At 35.9% G+C, this 26,258-nt stretch overlaps 1 protein-coding gene across 4 annotated transcripts in view; it reads right to left on the reverse strand.

The window, feature by feature from the left end:
- The window catches only part of NAA35 (N-alpha-acetyltransferase 35, NatC auxiliary subunit), an 84,719-nt gene that overhangs the window by 39,494 nt on the left and 18,967 nt on the right, over nt 1-26,258 (reverse strand). For 3 of the 4 annotated variants that reach the window (XM_045504644.2, XM_010967437.3, XM_010967436.3), the window contains exons 7-11: nt 11,546-11,612; nt 11,423-11,466; nt 10,191-10,241; nt 9,453-9,536; nt 8,477-8,591 (exon numbers count right to left, since the gene is read on the reverse strand). In XM_045504644.2, coding sequence (XP_045360600.1) covers nt 8,477-8,591; nt 9,453-9,536; nt 10,191-10,241; nt 11,423-11,466; nt 11,546-11,612 — 361 coding nt within the window. Of the gene's footprint in view, nt 1-8,476; nt 8,592-9,452; nt 9,537-10,190; nt 10,242-11,422; nt 11,467-11,545; nt 11,613-14,466; nt 14,657-15,144; nt 15,233-26,258 lie in introns of all 4 variants that reach the window. The other variant, XM_045504645.2, reaches the window with a different exon arrangement.

Below are 26,258 nucleotides of genomic sequence, written 5' to 3' on the forward strand. Positions count from 1 at the left end.
CTCACCTCTACTCTGTTATTCATTATTTCTGCCTTTGGTCCTAATATTTCTGCTTTGTGCTCTTGTTTTATAGAGGTCAGTTTATTTTTTAATAAATTTTTTGAAATCTTGAAAAAATGTTTCTGATCTGTGGTTTTCATCTGTCTTTTGTTTTTCTTATTTTTGTTCAATATTTTCCTGGAATATTTGTGTGCAAACACTGTGCAGTTTCTTCTTTGATTATTACATCATTTGAAGAATGCTTTCTGAGCCAGTTATTTGGGTGAGGTGCTAAAACAGCACTCTAGACTAGGAAGCCTCACTGACTTGCATTTAAGCCACATGTGATATGCCTGTGCAAGTAGGCAAGAGAAGTTACTTTTCTATCTCCTTTACTGACAAAGATTACCAGTTACTAAGCTGTTAACATGTATAGCAACTCATCTCTCTTCCATAAGTAACAAAAATAAAACATTTGTGTAGTTTCTGGTAGAGCCCCACGTCCTCTGCCTCTCCAGGATATTAATCAAGAAGGTTCCACGGCCAGCTTGTATGCCTCCCTCTTAGTTGTTATTCCCCAAGAATCCCTGGTCTGGTCCTGCAAGTTATGTCAACCACTTTGGAGAGTACGGTGCTTTTGATGGTTTACTTATGTTAACACCAAGAAAATTTTGCAAGTCATTCTTAATGTTTTCCCTCATCTGGGTCCTACTGCTACAGTGTTTGGCTGCCCTTCTTTTTAGGTTACAAGAGTTTCCTATTTTTTTAAGCAGTGGGGAGGATTCCGTTTCTCATATTCCTTATAGCTTTCAATTGGAAAGCAAATTGAAGCAGGCAGCAAAGACATCTACTGTATCATACAAAACTCAGAAGTCCTTTAGCTTACACATACCCCTCACATATGTGAGGGTGTATGCTTTCTTTTTGGAAAAAGAAAATGTTTTAATTAAAAGAGTAAACTCATCTCAGGTTTCCAGCACTAGCACATCATGGCATAGGCCTCTCTAACGGTGGTGATTTCAAAAGGAAGCCCGCTCCCACCTCTCCTGCACACTGCCAAACCAGCTAATGAAGTCAGCTGAGCTGAGCTGAGGCAGCATTTCTGCTTCAGCAACAAGTTCAGCCCCCAGGAGATTAAAGATACAATATTATCAGACAATATATCATCACAACTCTAAATTACATTTTAATCTACTTTTACTTCACACTAATTTTTAATTTCTTTACTCAGTCATAAATGCATGCCAATCAAGAATCAAATAACCAAACAAGGTTTTTACTAAAACAACCTTTTGCCCTCCCTTCTCCCCTCAATTTCATTATTACTCTTTTCCCAGAGACAATCTCTTCCACTTCTACTTAGCTATTTCTTTTGGTATTTACCTCCATATCACCAAATAACAAGCTAATAGTGCTATTTACTTCGTATTTTTTCAGTTTTACATGTGATCTGACTTACTCCTCCATCTTCAAAAGGAGATGACATGTGTTAAAGGAGACACTGAAAAAATATGAAGTAGCACTATAAGCATGTACAAATTAAATGCATATATATACGCTTTTGTCCTCTCATCTCCAAAACAGTTAGATTAGAATTTTGGTTAATATCAATGTTCAGCACCATTATGATTAAGTAAATTACATTCACATCTGGGCCATGGATAACTTTTTATGAAGTAAGATCTACTTTCATATATGTTCTGAAATTAATCACTGTCTCACTTTGTGTCTGCTTTGTTTATATGTACTTAACACTTAATTCAACTCCAAATCGTTTGCCAATTCCCTAAATCTCTTCTTCCTACATTAAAGAGAATTCTATCAAGGCTTAATTTCCAGAATATATAAATAGCTCATACAACTTAATAACAAAAAGCAAACAACCCAATCCAAAAATGGCCTGAAGACCTAAACAAGCAATTCTCTAATGAAGATAAGTAAATGGTCAATAGGCACATGAATAAATGCTCGATATAGCTAATTATCAGAGAAATGCAAATCAAAACTACAATGAAGTATCACCTCACACCAGTCAGAATGGCCATCATTAAAAACGATAAATGCTGGAAAGGGTGTGGAGAAAAGGGAACCCTCCTACACTGCTGGTGGGAATGTAGTTTGGTGCAGCCATTATTGAAAACAGTATGGAGATTCCTTAAAAGACTAAAATTAGAGTCACCCTATGATCCAGCAATCCCACTCCTAGGCATATATCTGGAAGGAACTCTAACTCAAAAAGATACATGCACCCCAATGTTCATAGCAGAACTACTTACAATAGCCAAGACATGGAATCAATCTAAATGTCCACTGACAGATGACTGGATAAAGAAGTTGTGGTATATTTATACAATGGAATACGACTCAGCCATAAAAAAATTAATGCCATTTACAGCATCATTGATGGACCCGTGGACTAACACACTAAATGAAGTAAGCCAGAAAGAAAGAAAAATACTATATGATATCACTCATATGTAGAAATCTAAGAAAAAGAAAAAAAGGACACTAATGAAGTCATCTACAAAAGAAACAGACTCGCTGACATAGTAAATAAACCATCTTACCGTCACTGGGGAAAGGGAGTGGGAAGGGATAAGGTGGTAGTTTGAGATTTGCAAATGTTAACCATTACATATAAAAATAGATTAAAAAACAAATTTCTTCTTTATAGCACAGAGAACTATATTCAGTATCTTGTAATAACCTTTAATGAAAAAGAATATGAAAATGAATATTTGTATGTATGTGTATGACTGGGACATTATGCTGTACACCAGAAACTGACACATTGTAACTGACTATGCTTCAATTAAAAAAAAATAATAAATATGTATATATAACTGAGTCACTATGCTGTATATCAGAAATTAACACAACACTGTAAGTCAACTATATGTCAATTTTAAAAAAAGAGCTGAATTATGGGGGAAAAAGGAGAACTGTATCTATTTTATGGGTGACAACAGATCTTATATCTACTTAGTTACCCTAGAACCTTGTGACTTTCCTCAATCTATGCTCAGATAGACGGTATCTCATGATCCTGCTGCACCATCACCCTGGGATTTCCTTCATTATTCTCTTAATGCTGGTTCTTATATTCCTTACACCCCATGCTTTCCTTTATCTTAGTTACTTTCCCTTTGTTTTAATGGAGCACATTCCAGTAGCATCTTGAAAAACTTTTCGGAGATCAATTTCATAATTCTCTTTCCTTACAATTAAATGATAGTTTTAGAACAAGATTCAAGATTAGAAATCATTCTTCCCCCAAATTCTGAAAACATTGGTCCACTGATTTTCTTTTCATCTCAACTCTGAGATACAACTAACATACCATACAATTTATCTACTAAAACTGTACAGTGTAATAGTTTTTTTTTTTAAAGTATATTCAGAGTTGTAAAAACCACCATAATGAAATACAGAACATTTTCATCACCTCAAGAAGAAACTCCGTATTCATTAGCAGTCCTTCCTCCCATCTTCCTCCAGCCCTAGGCAACCACTGATCTACTGACTTGCCTATTCTGGACATTTTATATAAAATGAAAATCATATAACATATGATCTTTTGTGACTGTTTTTTTCTACCTGTTTTCAAGGTCCATCCATGTTTTAGCAGATACCAGTACTTCATTTAATTGCCAAATACTTCTCTACTGCATGGATACACAACATTTTATTCATCCGTTCATCTGCTGAGGGACATTTGGGTTGCTTCCACCTTTTGACTACTATGAATAATAGTGCTGTGAGCATACTGTACAACTGTTTGTGTGGATACAATGTTTCCATTTCTCTTGGGTGTGTGTATATATATATATATCTAGTATTAAAATGGTTGGATCATGTAATAAATCTAGTTATATCTTTTGAGACACTACAAGACTGCTTTCCAAAGTAGTTGCATTATTTTACATTCCCATCAGCAGTGTAAGTTTCTCCATAACCTCACCAACACTTGGTACTGGGTTTTTGATTACAGCTATCTAGTGGGTGGGAAGTTGTATCTTTTCATTCTGATTTGCACTTCCTATGGCACATCTATCTTTTCACAGGCTTATTGACCATTTGTAAATCTTTTTCAGAGAAATGTCTAACTTAGATCCCCTGCTTGTTTTTTCATTTTTAAATTGATTCTTAAGGTTTATGTCTAGGTTTTAGAGTTTCATATTTTTAGTTCTTGTATCACTCATCCATTTTGAGCTGACATTTGTATATGATGTGAGGCGGGGGTCGGAGAGAGAGTGATCAACTTCATTCTCTTGCATGTGGTTATCCAGTTGTCCCAGTGTCATTTGTTGAAAATACTTTCCTTTCCCCACTGAACTGCCTTGACACTCATGTCAAATGTCAAATGCCCATAAACACGTGAGATCATTTTTGGATTTCCATATTTATTTCACTAATCTATGACGATCTTTACCCCAGTACCAAACTGTCTTGATTAGTGTCGCTCTGTGGTTAAGTTTTAAAATCAGAAAATGTGACTCCTTCAATTTTGTTCTTTGCTCCACTGATTCCTGCTGTTGAAAAGTTACATGACATTCTGTCTTGATTCTGTGTATACAACTTTTTTATCTCTTTCAAATCTCTTAGAATCTTCTATTTTCCCCACTGTTCTTGACATTTCATGATGATATTATGCCTTGGCAACAGTCTACTTTCATCCTGGTTGTGCTGGGTAGCTCTTTATTGGTCCTTTTAACCTGGGTATTTGCTTCATTTGATTCTAGGAACTTTTCTTAAGTGATCTTCTTCTCTTCTATTTTCTGATCTCTATTTCTGGACCAACTTTTATTAGTTTATCCTTCATTTACCTTATTATTTATCCTTATTAGATAATGGATCTTCTGCACTTATCCTGTAATATCCTTACCTTTTTTCTCTTTATTTTCCACCTTTTCATTTCTTACTTTACTTTCCCTAAGATTTCTTTAACTTTGTGTCATATATATATATATTTATGATTTCTGCTCTTACATTTTGAATCTCAAAGAATATATTCTTTTTCCTTTTTTTTTATAACATCCTATTTTTGTTTTACATACTCATTGATTTTTTTTCTTCATTTTTTTAAAGGCATTTTGTTTGCTTGCCTATTTTGTTCTATTTTTCAGTTTAAAGATTTCCACCCATGACTGTACATTCAAGTTTGAAACTGGAGGACCAAAAACCTCATTAAGAGCTCTGTGAATACAGATTAGGCTTTCCCACCAAATCATTTTATCATAGGAACTGCTAATACCAGTAAATTGAGATTTTGCTGATGTTTTTCTCTACCTCTTGGGCTTGCCAGATTTCCCTAAGAGTCTTCCAAACTCTGAAGTGGAGTGCAAGAGCCAGGCTGCCCTGTTTTGGAAGCTGAAGAAGGGAGGGGAAAAGGCTAGAGCTTGGCATGGTGTATGTGTGTTGTGTGTGTGCGGGGGGGTTCTGGAGGAGGATATGGATATTCCAATAATCAGTATTTAAATGACCACTTAGCTTCCCCATAACATGTACCATTCAACAGTGCCTGGTATCTCCTCAGTCCAGAATCTCTCTGTTCCCCTATTCCAGAGGATACACTTTTTATATTGTGAGGCTCAGGAATGTAGGGAGGAAATCTCTGCTTTCAAACAGACTTTCAACCAGTTATCATGTTATCACCATAATTCTCATTCTCATTTTCAGAGGTACCTGGTATACTAAAAATGAGGCTCTTCAGAGGATCTGCTGTACAACTGGATTGTATCTTTTATTTTTTAATTTTTAAATTTTGACTTTCCCTGTGAGTGGTTAAGAATTCAGTTATTAGGGGACACACGGCTCAATGTCCTTCTGTTCTCTAGCTTCTAAAATTCTGCTGCTATTGTCTTCTTTCCCTGTCTTTTTCCTCTTTATTGATTAAACCTAATGTTTTAAAAACCCAAACACTTCTTCATTGTTTATTAAGGTTTCAGAAGGTAGATACATGTGTTCAATCTACTATTTGAATCAGACATCTTTTAATTTACTTTAAAAGGATGACAAGTCCTCTTGAAACTGAATGTCAGATTTGAAGATATACTTCAAAAGTACCTACCTATTTCAAGCAACGTAAGTCTAAATAAATTTTTCATTTCCATTAGCAACTGTTAAAGATGCCTGCATTCTAAAGAGTAAACTATAACTAATCCACAGATAACTATAAAAGAATATGGGAGACAGAAATAAAATTTGACAAATGGAACCTGGAAAGTCTCAATGGACGAGATGATCTGAACTTCATTTTGAAGAATGGATTAGAATTCCAGACACATAAAAAGAAGTACAGAATTCACAAGCAATAAAACAGCATAAGCAAAGACAAGATGCAACATGTGCTTCACTGGATCCTCTTCCTCCCTTGTTTTTTCAACAAAGATCTAACCCAAAGTCCTGATCCACCAAGACCTGAGTAATCACATCCACAGTTTCAATTTCAATTAGCACTTAACATGAAAATGATTCCAAAACCTGCTCTTCCATCCATTCTTCAGAGCAAAATATTTACTTTACTAGTAGACTGCTTCATGTCACCACATCAAAGAATCCTATTCGTTATACCTGAGATGCTTTTCTAAAGCATCTCCTGTCCCCAAACCATTTCTGCCTCCTTCATCTTCAAGACATCACATCCAGTGAGTAAACCCACCAGCAAGTAATCCTTGAATTAAGTTTGATTCTTCCTACTTTCTCCCTTTACACCACTGTTTCCAAGTTCCCATCGATTATATACCTTTTTAGTGAGAAGCTAAAATTAATGTTCAGCAATTTCAAGCTTTACACAGTCATTTTGTCACTAGCTGGAGTAGTAATAATATTAAGAAGGCAAAATGAATAATCTCAGACCAAAACCAATCTGCATTATTGCTTTACCATCATTCTTCTTAGAATAGACATTATTGGGAAGGCATTCACTTTTTTATTATCGAACTACTTAGCTTTATGCTTAAGTTGGATAAATAAAAAGTTAAATTAAGCTAGTTTAAAGATATTAAATAGAAAACTAAGAAAAGTACACCCTGAATTTAAAACTTCACTTACTTAAAATTTCACTTGCTTAGTTGAAAGATCACATTTTTAAAGTTCATTCAAGCCAACTTAATGCAAACCATCTTCCTGGCTCTTACTCAAGAGCAGACTATAAAATCAGAGACACAGTTGAGAATATACATACAGGCTTTTTTTTTTTCTTAAAGTGCTGACTGATCTGAACTATAGGAAAGTCAAAAACCACATGGGCAACCAATGACCCAATATCCTTAATTACAGACCAGAACATTCCTCAGTAGTCAGGATATGGCAAAAAAAAAAGCATCAGAATCAATTCACTTGGAAGATTCTTGTTTTGCAACACTAATATCTTGTTGATACATAAATAAATTACTCTGAAGCAATGTGTTATACAGCAGTTTTTATAAAGTATTCTTGCACTAGATTTCAAAGTATTAAAAAGTTTACCTCTCTGTAAACATGCACAAGATCGCCTGCTATGCATAAAAACCTTTTTTTAATGTCCCATGTTTATAAGATGTCACCTAGTCTTTCCTTCTCCTGGGGAATCTGAGAACATGCTAATAAATTAATAATGAATTTATAAGTTCAATATAATTACTAGAAACATGAAGATTATGATAATATTGATTTCTTAAACCAAATTACCTTTTGGACTGCTCTGCTACCTAATGTTTGAGTAAGAAAAAAATTCATGAGGAGGGGAATACCACAATTTTTGTCCCAAAAAGGAGAGGAGTGAAAAAGGAACAGAGTGCAAATCGATAAAAGCTGGACTTCCTGGTAAAAGGAGACCAAGAACTGCAAGACGCTAATTTTAAGAATATAAATATCATCTCATTTTAATGAGTTTTAAGGGTAACCAAAATTGCTATATATTATCTAAAAAATTAACTTAGTTGCAGCTTTTACAGTACATTATTCCTTTTATTTTAAGGTATATTTCATAAATAAAATCTACTGAATATCAGCAATGTGCCAAGCTCTGTAGAGATACACAAAGAATAGGATTCTACTAAAAATCTCACAGAAAGACAAAAGGTAAACTATAATATGATATACTAAAAAAAATATAACAGAGGCATGTACGAGTGCAATGAGGCTGCAGAGGGAATTACCTGCCAGTACACAGGGAAGACTGGGTAATGGAGGTGATGATCTCTCAAAGGAGTAAAGGGGAGATGTGAGCAAAGAAAAAAATGATGTACTGCTGATATCACAGTATGATCACTAGACAGGGTAAATATTCAATCCAAACAGTAAGACACAAGAGATGGCCAAATTCTACAGTACTGTTTTTGGTCTAGAATAAATTTAAAAAGAAGGGACCACAAACACTCTACATAAAGTTTACGAAGTAAACAATCCAAGGTCCAGATAGACTGACTTAAATGATATTTAAAAACAAACCAAACACTATATACTCTGGGTGGGAAAGAATAAAAAAAAGAGTAGGAGCAAAACAGACAATTACCTCCTTTTGTAGTATCATTCTGGGCCTGGATGCCATGATGCAATGAATTATGAATGGCAGAAAGAAGATCTGCTGCTTGAACCATCAATTTTTGAGCTTCTGCAACAGCACTGGTCTAGCAAATAAATCACCAAAAACATTCTTACATATTCTTTCACTGAAAGATATACATTAAATAGGAAAATCCTATAAACAATAATGAAGTTAAATGCTTGTAATGACATTGGTTTTCACAAACTATTCACTTAATACAGGATACCCAGATCCTGTTAGAATAGAAGTAATTTTATTTGCCCATATCTATAGCTTGTAGGAGCCATTAAAAAACAAGAGGAAACATTTCTGGTTTATTCTGCTAATCTCATGTTAAAAAAACACAGAGATGCCATCAACTAGAAAATGGGAAACTGTAACATTTCTACTAAGTCATTCATCACGGTGAAATTAAAAAAAAGAAAAACAGGAAAAAACAGAATTACAGAAGGTAGATGGTAAAGGCTGGATCTCCACTCACCACTAACTATTCACAAATTAGTCTGTACTTTACTTGAGTTAGTGCAAATATATACACACACAAAATATTCACCATCTAGGACTTGCTTTTGGTTCTACACAAATCCAAGTTAATCATTTACCTGAATGAAAGAAGAGACCTACTTAAAATTCTCATTTTTACTTTCTCCAATTTACAAAACTACTCAGAAGCAATTTCAGCTTTTATTATTTTATCCACTAATAAGTTATACAAGATATGACTTTTACATCAACAACAGACATGGATATGTTATAGAGCAGAATGTAAAATTCATGTGACTTCTGGAGAAAATCATCAAGGAGACTCCAATGTAAACACACCAAATGCTGAGTAATATATATGTGCGCACATACATTTCAATGGAGAAGTCTCAGAACTACCAAAATAAAGCAATCCATTGAAAACAAAAACACTAAAACAGATTACAGTAAATACCCTTACCTCTTTCTTAGTAAAGGCTATAAGCACTGTCAGTAACACTCGAGTAAATTTCACTCTGCTGAATACTGCTAAACATTGTTGGTGCTAAAAAATAAGAAAGGATTGAAAGTTAAAAGATGCAAAGTCTGTCAAAGAAATTGCATTCTGAAATACAGTGTTTTAGGTCCTAAATCTCACTGTTAATGACTTACTACATTACACCTTCACTTATAGTCTTCGAAATGTCTGAAAACGAGCTCCAGAAAATATAATAAAACAAAGCCTATTCTACTAAAATAGAAATTCAGCATAAAGCTTCTGTGTCAAGGAGACTGATTTTTCCCTAAACCAAGAGCCACATTATTATTTCAAGACTGATTTAATCATCATTTTAAAAAGGACTGATAAAAAGGTGCTTTAGGTAGAGTCAGAAAATTTAGAATCTCAACAAAGGTTTGACAACTTTTGATACTGTGTAGCTTCTTGAATTCTGCCAAGTTTTCGTGAATCATCTGTAAAAAAAATTATTTTTCTTCCTACCTCACAGGAATACTGAAGAGTTTTGAAATCATGTATTTGAAAGAGTTGTATTATAATTCTATCAAAATAAATACAAGGGAAATAAATTCCCTTGCAATGTCCAGTTCTTAAAGAAATACCTTAAAAAGGGCTTCCATAAATTATAACGCAGTTCATAAAACTATAACATTAAGAGGTAGACTTCTCTGATATTATCTACCAGAAAATAAGTTCAATTACTTCTAGTTCAACTTCTGGATCTCTTTCTTCTCCTTGTCGACTTCGAGTACTCTAAAATTTTAAAAAAGGTTAATTAAAACAAACACAAACCTATAAAAGCAGATTATAATTATACAAGGCAAAGCAATAAATTAATTTACTGAGTATATGCAAGAGCCTATTTTGAAGAAAAACAGTTGGAAGAATAAAGCTGTATCATTCATTTTCCTATTAATATTATACACAGGAAGTTCATTTTTATATAAATTATAAAGATCACACAAAGGAATTAAAGGTATAATAAATAATAAATAAAGCACATGGTACAGAGTACTTCTTTCTATTTAAAAGGATCTATTATCTGAAATTCCTGATGCTCTCAAAAAACTAACCTTGTTAAGAAAAAAAAAGTAACTTTTACAAAATCACATTATAAAATTAAAGTCACATGGTAAATAATGATCTGTTTTATACTAAAATGAAAAACATCTGGTTTATACATGTGTAACATGTGGTTGACTATTCTGACAAAATTCCAAAGCAGAACCACAGGAAGATCTGGTAGATCTTGGTTCCAACCTTGGAGCTGCCACTTACTGATGGCATGCCCTTGAGTAAGACTCAAGACAGGTTACTTAACTCTTTTGAGCTATAGTTTCCTCATCTAAAAGTACATTTTATTGCCTAATGCACTGAACAAGTGTAAGCATCAATAAGGCAATAATGTAAAATTGCTTTGACAACCATGCTGCATTGTACAAGTGTAAAAACAGTAGAAACATAATTTTTTCATTTTTAATCTCAATGAGAACAAAAACTTCAGGGTCATCTGGACAAAGGATGTCATTCATCCAGCATTTAGCAGATGTGAGAAACTAGCATTTATTGAGCTCTTCTACTATGTTCTAGACACTGTCTCAACTATTAAAGACACAAAGTGAAGAGACAGTCCTTACCTTTGAGGAATTTAAAACTCTAGACTCTTATGCTAGTTTTAACACAGCACACTAAAATTCTAAAACACTGGCAAAAAATGGAAAAAACTGAAAGGGTTAAATTTTCAACACTTGAAAGTAATATTAATTCATCAGGAACTCCTCTAGCTGTCCTCAAATTCATTACCAAAAAGAGGCACAGCATATATAAAGTTGGTGGTCCTACTTACAGAAGCTATTTGTAAACAGCTAAAGTTAATCTGACATTTAGAAGAATACAAATATCCTATACCAAAGAAAAGAAAAAAATGTATATACCTTTACTCTTCTTTGCATGTCATCCTCCACATCTTTGAGCATGCCTAGAAAGAGAGACAACAATTTTAAAAGGAAACACATCCAAAAGTAAAATTTGTGAATTATCTTTGCAAATGAGTTTACCTGTAACTCGAAGATCTGTCACACTGTTAGCCATTTTAAATCCGTAAGTCATTGACTGAAAATCTTCCTATACAGAAAAACAATAATTAGGCAAAACCTTTCATTATATTTCTTTTACAAAATCAGTATTTGCTAATAAGAAAACACTAACAGGATGTCATCCTAAATGTTGCTATCATGCATCTAAGCTTTCTTTACAGGCATACCCTTAAAACACCATATTCTAATGCTATCTCTGTTCTTAATTTCAATTGCTTGTCCTTAGGCTATTTAAACATACTTGCATTTAATATGTTCATCTGCCAAATAATGCTTATGATAATATCACAAAGTAGTAATTCCCACTTACAAAGAATTCTCACGTTCACAGGTGAACAATAAACATATAATAATTACTATTTGATGATAAGGTTGCAAAATTTAGAGAAGACTTCAAAACTTATTATGCACAGTGTGTGTTGTTTTACACACTGTTAGGCTACAGAGATTGAGCCTTACCAAATAAAATTACTCAAAATGATAGCAAAACCATATTCCCGCTTCAGGTCACTCTAAAGGAAAAAAATGATTCATATATGGATTCCCACTCCCAAAATCATTTAAAACACTGCTGAGACATTAATAAATTAAGTGGTTGCCAGATTCACTACGAAAAGTTTAACATCACCTGGCTGATTTTGATTAAGACATTAGAAGCTCTATTTAAGAGTGTTTCTGCCATATTGACAATTCCTATAAAATGTACATAAAGTCCAATATAATGGAATTGTAGATATTTACAGCAGTGGTTAGAGCTATAGCAAAATTTCTGGACTCTTAACAAAAACCAGTAAGCATGCAATTCATGTCAGGTACTGTATCTTAGAAAGAAATACAAGCAATGCCCCTAGTCTCAAAGAGCTCAGTGGTACTGTATGCCTCACAGGACTGGGTCTTTCAGAAGTCTCAGGTTGTATTAGAGAGTTATAAATTTACCCTATAGGTGAAGTTTATACTCTATCTCTACTTGGACATTAAATAGAATTCTCAAATTTTACATGTCTAAATAGGAACTCTCTTAGCGTTTATCACATTGTTAGAAGGCACCTCCATCTATCCAGTTACTCAGGCTGAAATCCAAGTCCTCTTGTTTTCCCACAAACCATATCAAATCCTTCAGAAAACACTGTAGGATCTATCCTCAAATTCTAATCACCACATCTCACTCCTTTCAGTTATCTCTAGTTCAAAGAGCCACCATCTCTTACTTCTGCAACCGCCTCCAGATAGATCCCCCATTCCACAACTGTCTGCTGTCATTCACTCATCACCAGAAACCAAAGGGACTGTTTTAAGATAAGTCATTTCATGTCACTTTCTACTCAAAACCTTTCAGTAATTTCCTTCCTCACAGTAAAATCCCCAATTCCTTCATGGCCTCTAAGGCCCTCCATCATGTGGCCCTGGTCCCTCCCCTTCAGCCCCGTGTCCCACCTACCACTCATCTCCATGTTCACTGCACTGCAATCATATGGGTCTTCACATTGTCCTCCAAACACATACTCTTCTCAAGGCCCTTGTACCTACTGACCCCCGCCCCAAAATGATCTTCTTAACAAAGCTCCATCCCCTTCTATATTCTAGCCTCTGTCCCAAAATCAATTCCTCATATAGAGGTTTTCCCTGCGCTCTCTCTCTAAAATAGCACCCACCACCACCACCACTCTATATCCCCTCCCCCTGCTTTACTTTCCTTCATAGAATTTATCACCACCTGACATTATACATTTACTTGTTTACTTACACATGGTCTATGTGTCCCAAGGAATGCATAATCCCTGAGCTCAGGACTTTGTTTGATTCACTGCTTTATGTCTAGGGCTTAGCATAGTGCCTGACACAGAGTACTGTTCAGAAACTATCTGTTGGATGAATGATGACCTAGTGCAGGGCAGAAGCCCTTGGTTGTTAATCTCCCTAAGAACATCAGGCTGGCTACAAGATACAGTGGGGAGTGTGCAGACTGCGGCAGACAGGAGAACATAGACTTCACGTGAGAAAGTAGGACACTATTTACCCTATTGCGGCCATGAACAAGTACAGGGCTGGTTTTGGTATGGTTTCCTAGTTTTTCAGAACAAAAACCTAATTTAATGTAAAATTGTCAGAATTTTTTTAATGATAAAAAGTTTTTAAAAATTAAGTATGCTAACACCATGTAGACAAAACCAAAAATTACCTGTGGACTATTTACCAAGCATTTAAGGAAAAGCATTTATCTGGAAGATTATTACAGGTCTGTATAATAAATACAAACCTTAGTAACAAAAATTTGACCTAAATGACTGGAGGACTGAGTAGAGGAGTTGTGCAAACAGATGCTGCCATTAACATATCACTATCCAAACTCTGTGGACTTAAGGAAGACAAAAATCAACGTGAAACCAGAGAGACCAGATACTAGACACCACCCAATAGTCCAACCAGATGCTGATGGTGATTAGGACTGAGATTATAACTGCAAATGATGAAATCAGAATACATTTAAAAAGTAAAGCCAACATGATGTGCTGAGGAACTGAATATGAGGTAAATTATACAATCAAGGATCACTTTAAGGTTTTTGGCCTGAGCAACCAGTAAATGATGACACCATTTACTCAGATGGGGAAGAGACTGGGAGGAGGAGGTTTAAGGGCAGAAATGGAGTACAATTTTGACTATACTAAATTTGTAATTTCTTTGGTCATCCAAGTGAAGATTTCAGGAAGGTGCCTGCTGGAGTCTGAAAGGCAGAGGAGAAAATCAGGACTAGAGATACAAATTCGGACTTCATCAACTTACATCTGGTATTAAAAGCCACAGAACTAGAGGAAATCAACCTATGGAGAGCCCGAGAGAACTGGAGTGTCTGGAGGAGCAAGCACAGGAAATGGACTAACCAGTGAGAAAGAAAGAAATCCAGGAGACCGTCGTACGAGGAAGGTGAGGAGAAAGTATTTCAAAGAGCGGTCAACTGAGCGCAATGAAGCTGATGGCTGAACAGGGAGGAGTGATGGACAGGGTAAGCTGAATGTCATTAAGGACCTTGCTAACACCAGTTTCTGTGTAGTGGTAGAGAAGAATGTCCAACTGGAGCGGGTGAGAAGAGAATGAAAGAGAAAGTAAAATAAGTATTAACAGCTCATTCAAGGAATTTCTGGTACATACAGGGTAGCAGAGAAATGATGCAGTTATAATGAGCCATGGGATCAAGGGACCTGTGGCGCCTTGTTTTAAATTGAGTGATACTAAAACACGTTTATATGCCAATAAGAATAATCTAGCAGCGAAGGACAGAACAGCAATGCAATACAAAGAAGAGTTACTAACTGCGCAGGCAAGAGGCGACAGACTCGAACACATGGAGGGGCTGAGAGCTTAGACGTCCACAGGGATTTCATTTTAACAAGACAGACGACAGAGTGCGTGGATACCATCACAGGTTAGCACTTGCGACAAGATGACAGCACACTTCTAATTACATCTGATTGTATCTAAATATTCCATTTAGGTAGAAAGCAAGCTGACAGTGACGGTTGGCACCGGAGGTTTGAAAAGTAAAAGATGTGAAAAGTCACCTGGGAGACTGGAAAAGCAAGTTCACTACAGAAGTGTTGTAGGACAGCATTGTCTCTAGTGCTGAGTGCCCGTCTGAGATTTGCAGCCCTAGAATTAAAGTGAGAACAGACACACAGATGTGAATTTTCTCTAGCTGCCTTCTGTTGTTTGGGTGCGAGCAGCAAGTAGGCAAGTGTTGGGGTTTTGCCAGAGAAGTGACACATTATGAGATTAGAGGGGCAACGGACTTCAGGGTGTTTGAAAAAGAGTGATTTGAGCGCTAACTGGGCCATGGAAATGAAGACACGACAAAAGTAACAGCGAAAAATAAAGCAACAGCACCTCTGAACTGGAGGTCTTTGTGGAACTGAAGGGTAGAAGGAAGAGAGGAATCAAAAGAAGTAGTATTGATCAAAGGACAGTATGCTTGATACCAAGATTTTAGAGGTGAGTAGTTAGTAGGGAAAACTATTTATTCACTCATTCCCAAACCATTTTCTGAGAGCCCTATGGTGGCTGGTACAGGCTAAATACCAGGGAAACAATAGTAAAATGCCATCACTGCCACACACAGCCTACTATCCAGTGAGGGAGTAAGATGCTGTGAAAGATAAAGCCCATGTTCTTTACTACACTTTACAATATCTTTACAATACTACCAAGATACAGCTGCCGAAAGTTACCAGGGGTATTTAGGGTTCTATAAAACACAGCGTTTTAAACAATGCAGCCTTGCAAAGAAATTTAGAATAGTATACAATTACAACTGTAACAGAATACCCAATATCAACATGAATTGAACGTGATTTCACCAAAGCAGTAATCTTTATTACTGTACTAATAATATTCTAATAAAGTAAAACTATTTCAACCCCTTCTAAAACAATCACAATGTATCAGTTGTGATTTATTATTACTTTAAATATTCATTTCATGGATAAAAATACTGTGCATAAAGATTTCAGGGACTCCTGAAATGACCTGATTCATTCAACTAAAATTTGAGTACCTACCACAGACCAGATACTATATAACATAGTTAGGGTACAAGGAAGGGTAAAACATGCACACAGATAATCAGATTAGGTCTTCAAACAGTGTAAATGCCCAGTAAGTGGCTTGTAAGTCACTGCACATGCAGTGGGATCTTACTACTACTGACTACCACCACCACCACCACCACCTAACATTATTAAGTGCTTACTATGTGCCAGGCCCTGTTCTAAACATTTTACTTACATTAACTTCGTTAATCCTCACATTAATGCTCTGAGGTGGGTATTTTCACAAACTACATTTTACAAATGCAGAAACTGAGGCGTAGAAAAGTTAAACTCCCCAAAGCCACAAAGCTAGTAAGTGACAGAGTAAAAACACAAACTTATGGGGTCTCACTCCCCAGAGGCTTTTTAAACTTTTATTCTGAAAAAAAGTCAGATTACAAAAAAATAGTAAAAAGAAATCCCATATTCCCTTCACCCATATTCCCCAATAACATTAAGCCACATTTACTTTATAATTTTCTATTTTTTTCCCTAAAACCTTTGAGAGTAGGTTGCAGACTTTAAACCCCTTTATCTCTAAATACCAGTGTGATTTTTTAAAAGTAAAAAATCATTCTCTTACATATCCACAGTACAATTATCAAGTCAGGAAACCAACATCTCTTTAATCTCTTCCTTTGTCCTTGCCCTTCACACCCTCACATTCAGAACAGTGCAAGCCAGTTATTTTGTGTTTGTCCCTGAATATAGGTTTGTCTTCTATTTCTCCAAAGTTAAATTCAGTTTATGTCATATTTGATAGGAACATCACAGAAGTGATGCTGTGTCCTCCGATCACTGCATCTGGAAGACACTTGGTATTGCATTATCCCATTACTGGTGATGTTAACTCTGGCCACCTGGCTAAGATGGTATCTGCTAAGTTTCCCTACTGCAAACTTATCATTTTAACTTTTGTAATTAATAAATATCTTGTGGGAAGATACACTGAGGCTAGGTACAAATCCTATGTCTCATTATACTTTGGTCTACTAGTTTTAGCATCCTTTGATGATTCTTGCCAGAAGTAATTAATTCAAAACCTGAATGCTCAACATGATGCTATGCAAATAAAAAACAATAAAGTATTCGGTCTATACAGAAATCTATTCTCTATTCTCCATGGGAAAATGCAAGTTGCAAACAAGTCTACCTGATTCCATCATGTAAACATGGGTACGTATCATAGAAAATATCTGGAAAGATACATACCAAATGGATAAAAATGTTTACTCTTTGCCAGGCAAACCAAGAGCTTTTATAGTTTCATTTATTTATTGTTGTATTAGAAATACATTTGGCTGCAAATGAGAGAAAAAACCAACTACAGCAACTTAAATGATGCAGACTTACAGCGTGTCAAATAACATGAACATCAGAATCTTAGAATCCTTCTTTCAGCTCTACCATCCCAAGCTTTTAGATTTTCACATTTGTCACCTCATGTCCACAAAATGAAGCAGTACCTCCAAACATCACATCCGTGTTCAAGGAAAATGACAGCAAGGGTGGACCATACCATTATTGTTCAAACTGGTAGACTACTGAGAGTAAAAGAGGATGCTACTAATATTACACCAGGACAAAAGGTGCCAGGCAGGACTGTTCCATGCACACCAGCTGTGACAGAAGAATACATAAAGGGCAGAGAACAAAACTGAATTCTGTCTGGAGAAGTCAGGAGATTGGGTTCTGAGTTTAAAGGTAAGTAGGACTCTGCTCTAGAGGGTAAGGAGAAAAGGTATAGGAGCCAGAAGGAAAATCCTGTGCACAAGCATGGAATAATGAAAGAAAATAATATACAGGACCAGCTGAAGAATAAAATGCCAGGGGGAGGAGAAAGAGGAGTACAGGCATAATGCTGTCACACATTAACAGACGACAGTATAGTAAACATACTTCAACATGCACTAGGAAACAAAAAAACTCCTGTGACTTGCTATATTGCAGTATTTGCTTTATTGTGGTGGTCTGGAACCATACTTGCAGTATCTCTGAGGTATGCCTGTAATAAATATCACAATGAGGTATCACCTCACACCCACACTCCTAAGAATGATGATCACCAAAATGACATGAGTTAACAAACGCTGGAGAGGATGTGGAGAAAAGGGAATCCCTGTGCACTGCTGGTGGGACTATAAACCAGTTCAGCCACTATCGAGAACATTACGGCAGTTACTCAAAAAATTAAAATTAGAACCTCCATCCAATCCAGCAATTCCATTTATGGGCACACGTATATCCAAAGGAAATGAAAATAGGTAACTAAAGAGACACGCATGCCCATGTTTATGGCAGTGTTATTCACAATAGCTAAGGTATGGAAACAACCTAAGTGACCATCAATGAATGAATGGATAAAGAAGATGTGGTAATATTTATACAATGGGATAATATCCAGTCATAAGAAAAAAAAGAAATTCTGCCATTTGCAACATCACAAATGGACCTTGAGGACATTATGCTAAGTGAGACAAGTCAGAGAAAGACAAACACTGTATGATCTCTCTCATATGTGGAATCTAAAAAAACCAAAATCGTGAAAGCAGAGAGTAAAATGGCTGGGTGTGGGGAAACTGGGGGGATGCTGTTTAACGGTACAAACTTGTAAGTAGTAGGTAAGGCCTGAAGACCTAATATACAGTGCAGCGCTTACAGACAACAAAACTGTACTATAAACATTAAACTTGGTAAGAGACTACGTTTTAATTGTTCCCAGAACCAGAAGAAACGATAATTACGTGATGCAACAGAAGTGATAGCTAATGCTACCATTGCAATCATTCTGCAATATAAATGTATCAAATCAATATGCTGTACGCCTTAAACTTATTTATACAATGCTGTATGCCATATAACTCAATAAAAAAAATAAAAAATAAAAAAATGAGTAACAAAGTTGGGGCCAGATCATGAACACAGTTACCTTAAGGGTTCTGAATTTTATCATGTAGGCAGTAGAAATGCTGGAGTTTAAGTTAGTATTTCCACTGCATCTCTTGAAACCAAACTAAATGACAGTTAAGGAATTAAAAGTTTGATCTCCAAAGGACAAAGAAGACAGAGAGAATGGAAGACAACATTCAAGACCCATAAGGGAATTTTTGGAAGATGCAAAGTAATTGGACAAAAGATAACTGACTCATGCGAGTGAAAAAACCTAAACCAACGCCAATGAAAAGCAAAACCGAAGAAAACATTCAGGAATTAGAGGCATCAGCCACCTCTGAAGGGAAAGATGTGGGGCTACCGGAATAAGAAGCCAAATGTCTAAGAAATGAGCTCTTAGACTCCCATCCTCATCCTGCACAGCAAAGTGATATGCCTGTCATTTTATTCCCAGCACCTGCCACAATGTCTAGCATATGGTGATTAAATCAATATAGGTTTAAGGACAGGCAACATTTTTCTTGTATTTTCTTTTTAGGTTTTACAAACCAAGGGCAAAATGAAGAATATTGAGTAGGTACTTATATAACTATTTAAATGTAACTATTTAAAAGGCAATAAACATTCTTAGTTCAAGGACCATAAAAAACACAGGCAGCAGGGTTGGTCTGCAGGCTGTAGTTTACCAAAGACTTCCTGAGGGTTTAGATTTGGGGTACAGGAGAAACAGAAGAGTTAAGGATAACATCAGGGTTTCTGGTCTGCACAACTAGAAGAAAGGAGTTCCATTTGCGTAGACTGAGGAGACTACAGAAGGAAGAACTTGGAAGCTGGAAGCAAGGGGAAAATCAGCAGCGTCATTTTGGAAATGTTACATTTGACAGCCGAGTGAGAATGCAGAATAGGCAGCCGCATATATGAGCACGAGATTTAGGGAACAGTCTAGGCTGAGAATATAAATTTGGCACTAGCAGGGACAGAATTTAAAAATATGAAACTGCATGAGATCATCAAGAGTATCGATAGAGAAGCAGTGTCAGGACGGAGCCTGAGCCACACCCATGTTTTGAGCCACGTGCCACATAATTACCAACACCTTGAAATGTGACTAATTCAAACTGGGATGTGCTGTGAGTGCAAAATATATACCGGATTAAGAATACTTAGTACAAAAAACATGAACATTTCATTAATATGTTCCCTAAAATATCTGGACCAATTTATGGTATCTCCAACAGCGGACAGAAGTGTCCATTTTATTGCAGTCACAAATTGTCCAAAATTTATATTTGTTAATTTCACAGGCCAAAAAAAAAAAGTTATCTGGTTTTAACACACATTTCTGGACTACTGGTGAGTTGTTTAAAAACTCTTTTCCCATAATTTTATAAGCCACATGCACTTCCTGTTTTGTAAAGTGTTTTGTCTCTTCCCTCACTTCTAAGGTTCAGAGGTAAGCAGAGAATACCCTACAATTAGCCTCTTGCCCAGCTTTACAAATAAGTGGATAGTAATATTATACAAAAAACAGACTGTGCTAATACAATGGGTTAGTGAACTCCTCATTTCCATTCTACTCGGGTCCCATGCAGCCAGGGTCATTAATATTTTTAAACTGATTCTACATTGAAATACTACTTTAGATATATTGTGCTAAATAAATAAAATGTCATTAAAATTAATTTTAATGGTTTAATGCACCCATGGTTACCAGAACATTTAAAATTATATTCCTATTGGATGGTGCTGGTTTAGGGAATGAGATGATAAACAAGAACAACCAGTGAGGTGTGAAACCAGGGATAAAGGACATATTAAAAGCCAAGAAAATAATGTTTCAAATATAATGATCAACTATGTCACAACCTGAATATAAAACAGATAAATGACAAGGCTCTACTGTATAGCACAGGGCACTATATTCAATGCCTTGTAATGGCCTATACTGAAAAAGAATACGGAAAGGAATACATATACACATGTAACTGAATCACTGTGCTGTCCACCAGAAATAAACACAACATTGTGTATCGACTGTATTTCAATTAAAAAAAAATCTTCTGATAGGTCAAGTTTAAGACCAAACATTAACTACGGGATTTAGCAACACTGAGGTCTCTGATGACCATAATGCCAACATTTCGGTGAAACATGGGTTCAAAGCCTGACTGGAGTCGATTCAACAGAGAAAAGAGGAGAGAACCAGAGACAGTGGGTATGGATGCCTGTGAAGGAGACTGGCTGAAAAGAACTGAGATATGAGGCAGAAGCTGAAGGACCAGTTATGTCATGAAGTGGTATTTTTAAGACAGAGGCACGTAAGTAAAGCATGTTTGTATGCTGATGGGAATGATCCAGTAGAGCAGCAAATTCATTATGCAAAGGACACAGGCAAGCCTTGTTGAAGCAGTATCTTTGTATTTAAGACAGAATATGGGATCTAGTGCACAAGTAGAAGGGATCCCTCTTAGAAAGGAGGACAGAAGGTTTTTCTACATAACAGAAGGGCAGCAGGATAGAGGCCACATATGCAGGTAGGTGGAAAGATGGCTTCTATTTATTCAGTGCAATTGGAAGGTAGGTCATTTGCTTCAAGTGAGGATGGTGTTGGAAGTCTGAGAGTGGAGCCAATGCACTAGGGAAATGTAAAGATTGCTAGGGTGCACTCAGGGCCCACCTGCAGACAGTAGTGATGAACTGGAAGTAGGACGCATCAGTGGGAATGTGCTTTTTTCCAGTCACACTGAGATGTGCAGGTTTAAGGGCAGAATAGGCAAAGGGTTAGATTTAACCAAACAGAGGAGGTGATTTAAGAATGGGATGCTTCAACTTAAACATAAGACAAGGTACAATAAACCTCCTAGAACAAAATATAGGCAAAACATCTCACATACATCTCAAAAATGTTCTCCTAGAACACTCTTCTCAAACAATAGAAATAAAAGCAAGAATAAACAAATGGGACCTAATGAAACTTACAAGCTTCTGCACAGCAAAGGAAACCATAAGTAAAACAAAAAGACAACCTACGGAATGGGAGAAAATTTTTGCAAATGAAACCAACAAAGGCTTGATCTCCAGAATACATAAGCAGCACACACGACCTAATAAGAAAAAAAGAAACAACCCAATCCAAAAATGGGCAAAAGACCTAAATAAGCAATTCTCCAAGGAAGAAATACAAATGATCAATAGGCACATGAAAAAATGCTCAGTATCACTAATTATCAGAGAAATGCAAATCAGAACTACAATGAGGTATCACCTCATACCAGTCAGAATGGCCATCATTCAAAAGTCCACAAATGACAAATGCTGCAGAGGCTGTGGAGAAAAGGGAACCCTCCTACACTGCTGGTGGGAATGCAGTTTGGTGTAGCCACTGTGGAAAACAGTATGGAGATTCCTCAAAAGACTAGGAATAGACTTACCATATGACCCAGGAATCCCACTCCTGGGCATCTATCCAGAAGGAACCCTACTTCAAAATGACACCTGCACCCCAATGTTCTAGCAGCACTATTTACAATAGCCAAGACACGGAAACAGCCTAAATGTCCATCAACAGATGACTGGATAAAGAAGATGTGGTATATTTATACAATGGAATACTACTCAGCCATAAAAATCGACAACATAACACCATTTGCAGCAACATGGATGCTCCTGGAGAATGTCATTCTAAGTGAAGTAAGCCAGAAAGAGAAAGAAAAATACCATATGAGATCACTCATATGTGAAATCTAAAAAACAAACAAACAAACAAAGCATAAATACAAAACAGAAACAGACTTAAAGACATAGAATACAAACTTGTGGTTGCCAAGGGGGCGGGGGGATTCCAAATTGTAGAACAGATAAACAAGATTATACTGTATAGCACAGGGAAATATATACAAGATCTTATGGTAGCTCACAGAGAAAAAAAATGTGACAATGAATATATATATGTTCATGTATAACTGAAAAATTGCGCTCTACACTGGAATTTGACACAACATTGTAAAATGATTCTAAATCAATAAAAAATGTTAAAAAAAAAAGAATGGGGTGCTTCAAACTTCAAAGATCATTTGAATTTGGAGTTACAAAGACTAAGTCTAAGGTATGGCCATTAAAAAGAGAAATTCTACATAATTTGAAAGAGAAAACATAAATCACGTATAAAGAATCAGGATGGCAACACAGGAATTACAAATCAGTGGAACAATGCCTTTAAAATTCTGAGGAAAATTATTTTCCAACCTAGAAATCTATTACAGCCAAATCATCAAACAGGTGTGAGAGTAGGGAAGATATTTTCAGACATGAAAGGTCTCAAAAAATTCTCTGTCTCCCTGAAGAACTGGAGATGCTGCACAAGCAAAGTAATAAACTAAGAACAATAAGTCACAAGACCCAGGTAACTAGAGCTCTAACAAAGAGAGGAAAATGGAACTCCCAGGAGAATGGTGCAGAAAAACCTGGGATGACAGCTGTGCAGTGGGCCTAGGAAGCAACTGACCCAGCCTGAAGAGAACAAAGACGTTCAAGAAGAGCATTTCAAAAAAAATTATTAACTACCTGATGTTTATATAGATGTATACATATATGATCAAATATATGGATTACCTGATGTGTTGTCTCCCATAATAGTGGGAAAAGAAGAATTAAGAAGTACACAGAAAACTAAGCTAACCAAGAAGGAGAGGCAGTTATCACCTCCAAGAAACAAAAATCTGTCTGAGAAAAAAAAGTATACACTACTTTGGCTCATCTATCATTATATTTATACAATCACAATCATGTCAGCACTGAATGATATAACTAAAACTGAATTACTATTGGAATAAGGTAGGAGATACTGTATGAATGCTAAATATATGCTAAAAACGTTCTGCTAAACTATATTATAGTCAAAGATTGATAAATCCTTAAATCCAGAGACTGTAAGCCTACTATACAGAAATATACGAAAAAATGCTAGGAAAAAATTAAAAGGATTGAATATTACTATGGAATGGATAAGGAAAGAGCAGAGCACTATAATTTTTCATTATGTCTTGTGGGCTATTTGATTTTGCACACTATGTAAAAATATTACTACTTTCATTAAAATACATACCCTAGTGAAGATTTTCAAATAGCAAAACTGAACATGACCAGATGACCTTTTTAAGAAAATAACTCGTGGTCAAGTGGAGAATGGACTAGAGGGAAAAGAGTGCGCCAGGGAGAAGAGTTGAGAAACTCTCACAGGAGCCTAACCTAAAGCTGACAAAGGCATGAACCAAAGCAGGAACAAAGACAGAGAAGAAAAAACAGTGACCAGACTCAAGACACTTGCAAGATAAAAATAAAAGAATCTGGATGTAGGGGGTTAAAAAAAAAAGTAATCAAAGATAACACTAAAGACACCATTTTGCAAGACACAGAATCCAAGACGGAAAGTGGTTTGATGGGGGAACTGTGGTTCCCATTTGCACATGTGAGCAAGATACTGAGGGAAAAAAACATCTTTGGGCAACTGAAAATGTCTCCAGTTCAGGAGTAAAAACAAAGCAGAGGCATAATACACCAGCACTTAGGAACTCAGAGACATCCATAACAGACAAAGAAATTATTTGTTTATTACAAGTCATTCTTATTTATTCATTATCAGGCCACTTAAGGATTTTACTAGACCAATAATTTTTTTTTAATTATAAAACTAAGACAAACTTATCTGGAAAATCTGAAAAGTTTAGCAAAACAGGAAAAATATCATCTTTCCAGCTCAGGAGCTAACTTCTGTTTCTATTTTCTTCCAGTTTTCTTTATCTTTTACATAATTGGTTACATTGTACGTGGCCTCCTTTACCTTTTAGAGTATGCATTTTTCCATATTAAATACTTTCTGTCATCACTATATAGTCACTACATGTAATAAATTAACCATAATTTATTTCCAGCCATAACCCTAATGGTGGCATTTTGAATGATGCCAATTTTCACTATTAAAAACCAATTAATGTATTTGGGCACAAAATGTCCACACTTCTAACAATTTCTTTAAGGCTAAATTCTAGAGGTGAACTAACCAGTTCAAATGGCATCAGCATGTCTGAGACTTGGTACACACATTGCTGAACTGGTTTTCAAAACAGCTGTGTTAATGCATACTCCCCCTAGTAAGAAACCAAAGTGCCAAGTTACCATATCCTTCCCAATACTAAATGTTCTCATTTTAAAAACTTTTCTAGATGAAAAATGAATTATTATTTTTTCTTAGATTATACTGAGACTAAATTTTAAAAATGTCACGTTTCTCCATGAATAAGCTATTGATTTTACTGCCCTAACTACAAACAATACTACAATTAACATCCTTGTACATAGATCTTTGGGTATAAGCACAAATATATTTGTAGGCTAAATTCCTAAAAATGAAACTGCTCAAACAAGACGTGCATTTTAAAGTACAGATATTACCAAATTGCTCTTTTAAAAAGTTGTATGAATTTACACTCCCATAAAAAAATGTATCAATCTTGCTTATAGTTGAATCCTGTACTAATAAATGTGGAGGGAGTGCTAGAGTTCAGGTCATTTTGCAGACAACACAGTAAAGGTTAGTCCAAGCAAGTACCATCAATGGATACTAAATATACTGGGAGAGATTTCAAGGAGCAGGATATTTATATGATCTTAAAGCATTTCCCCACAGATTGCTTATTATGTATGCAAGGGAAAAAACAGTAACCATACAGTAGTAAGAACTAACTCCTTGATGAGATGATAAAATCACACCGCCACTGAGGGGCAGATGGGCACTGTATGCCTCAGATATGATACCCTAAGAAGGACACAACATCACTCATGTCATATTCCAGCCACGACTGCATAATCTAAATCTTATCATGAGCAAGAGCAGACAAACCCAAAGTGAAGAACTTTCTATTAAGAAAGGGAAACAGAAGAGAAGCATGTTTTCCAAAAATACCAATGTCATTAGAAACAAAAGACTGAGGAATTGTTGTAGATTAAAGGACATTAAAGAGATGTGCAACTAAATGCAGGACATCCTAGACTGGATCCCGTACTGTATGGGAAAATGCTAAGAAAGACATTACTAAGTCAACTGACACAAATGGAATACAGACAGGGGACTGGCATTACAGATCTACTGAGGTTGGTAACTGTGCTGCAGCTGTGTATGAGAGTGCCCTTTTTCTCATGAG

The sequence above is a fragment of the Camelus bactrianus genome, chromosome 4 (genome assembly GCF_048773025.1).
Source record: "Camelus bactrianus isolate YW-2024 breed Bactrian camel chromosome 4, ASM4877302v1, whole genome shotgun sequence".
Lineage (NCBI taxonomy): Eukaryota > Metazoa > Chordata > Mammalia > Artiodactyla > Camelidae > Camelus > Camelus bactrianus.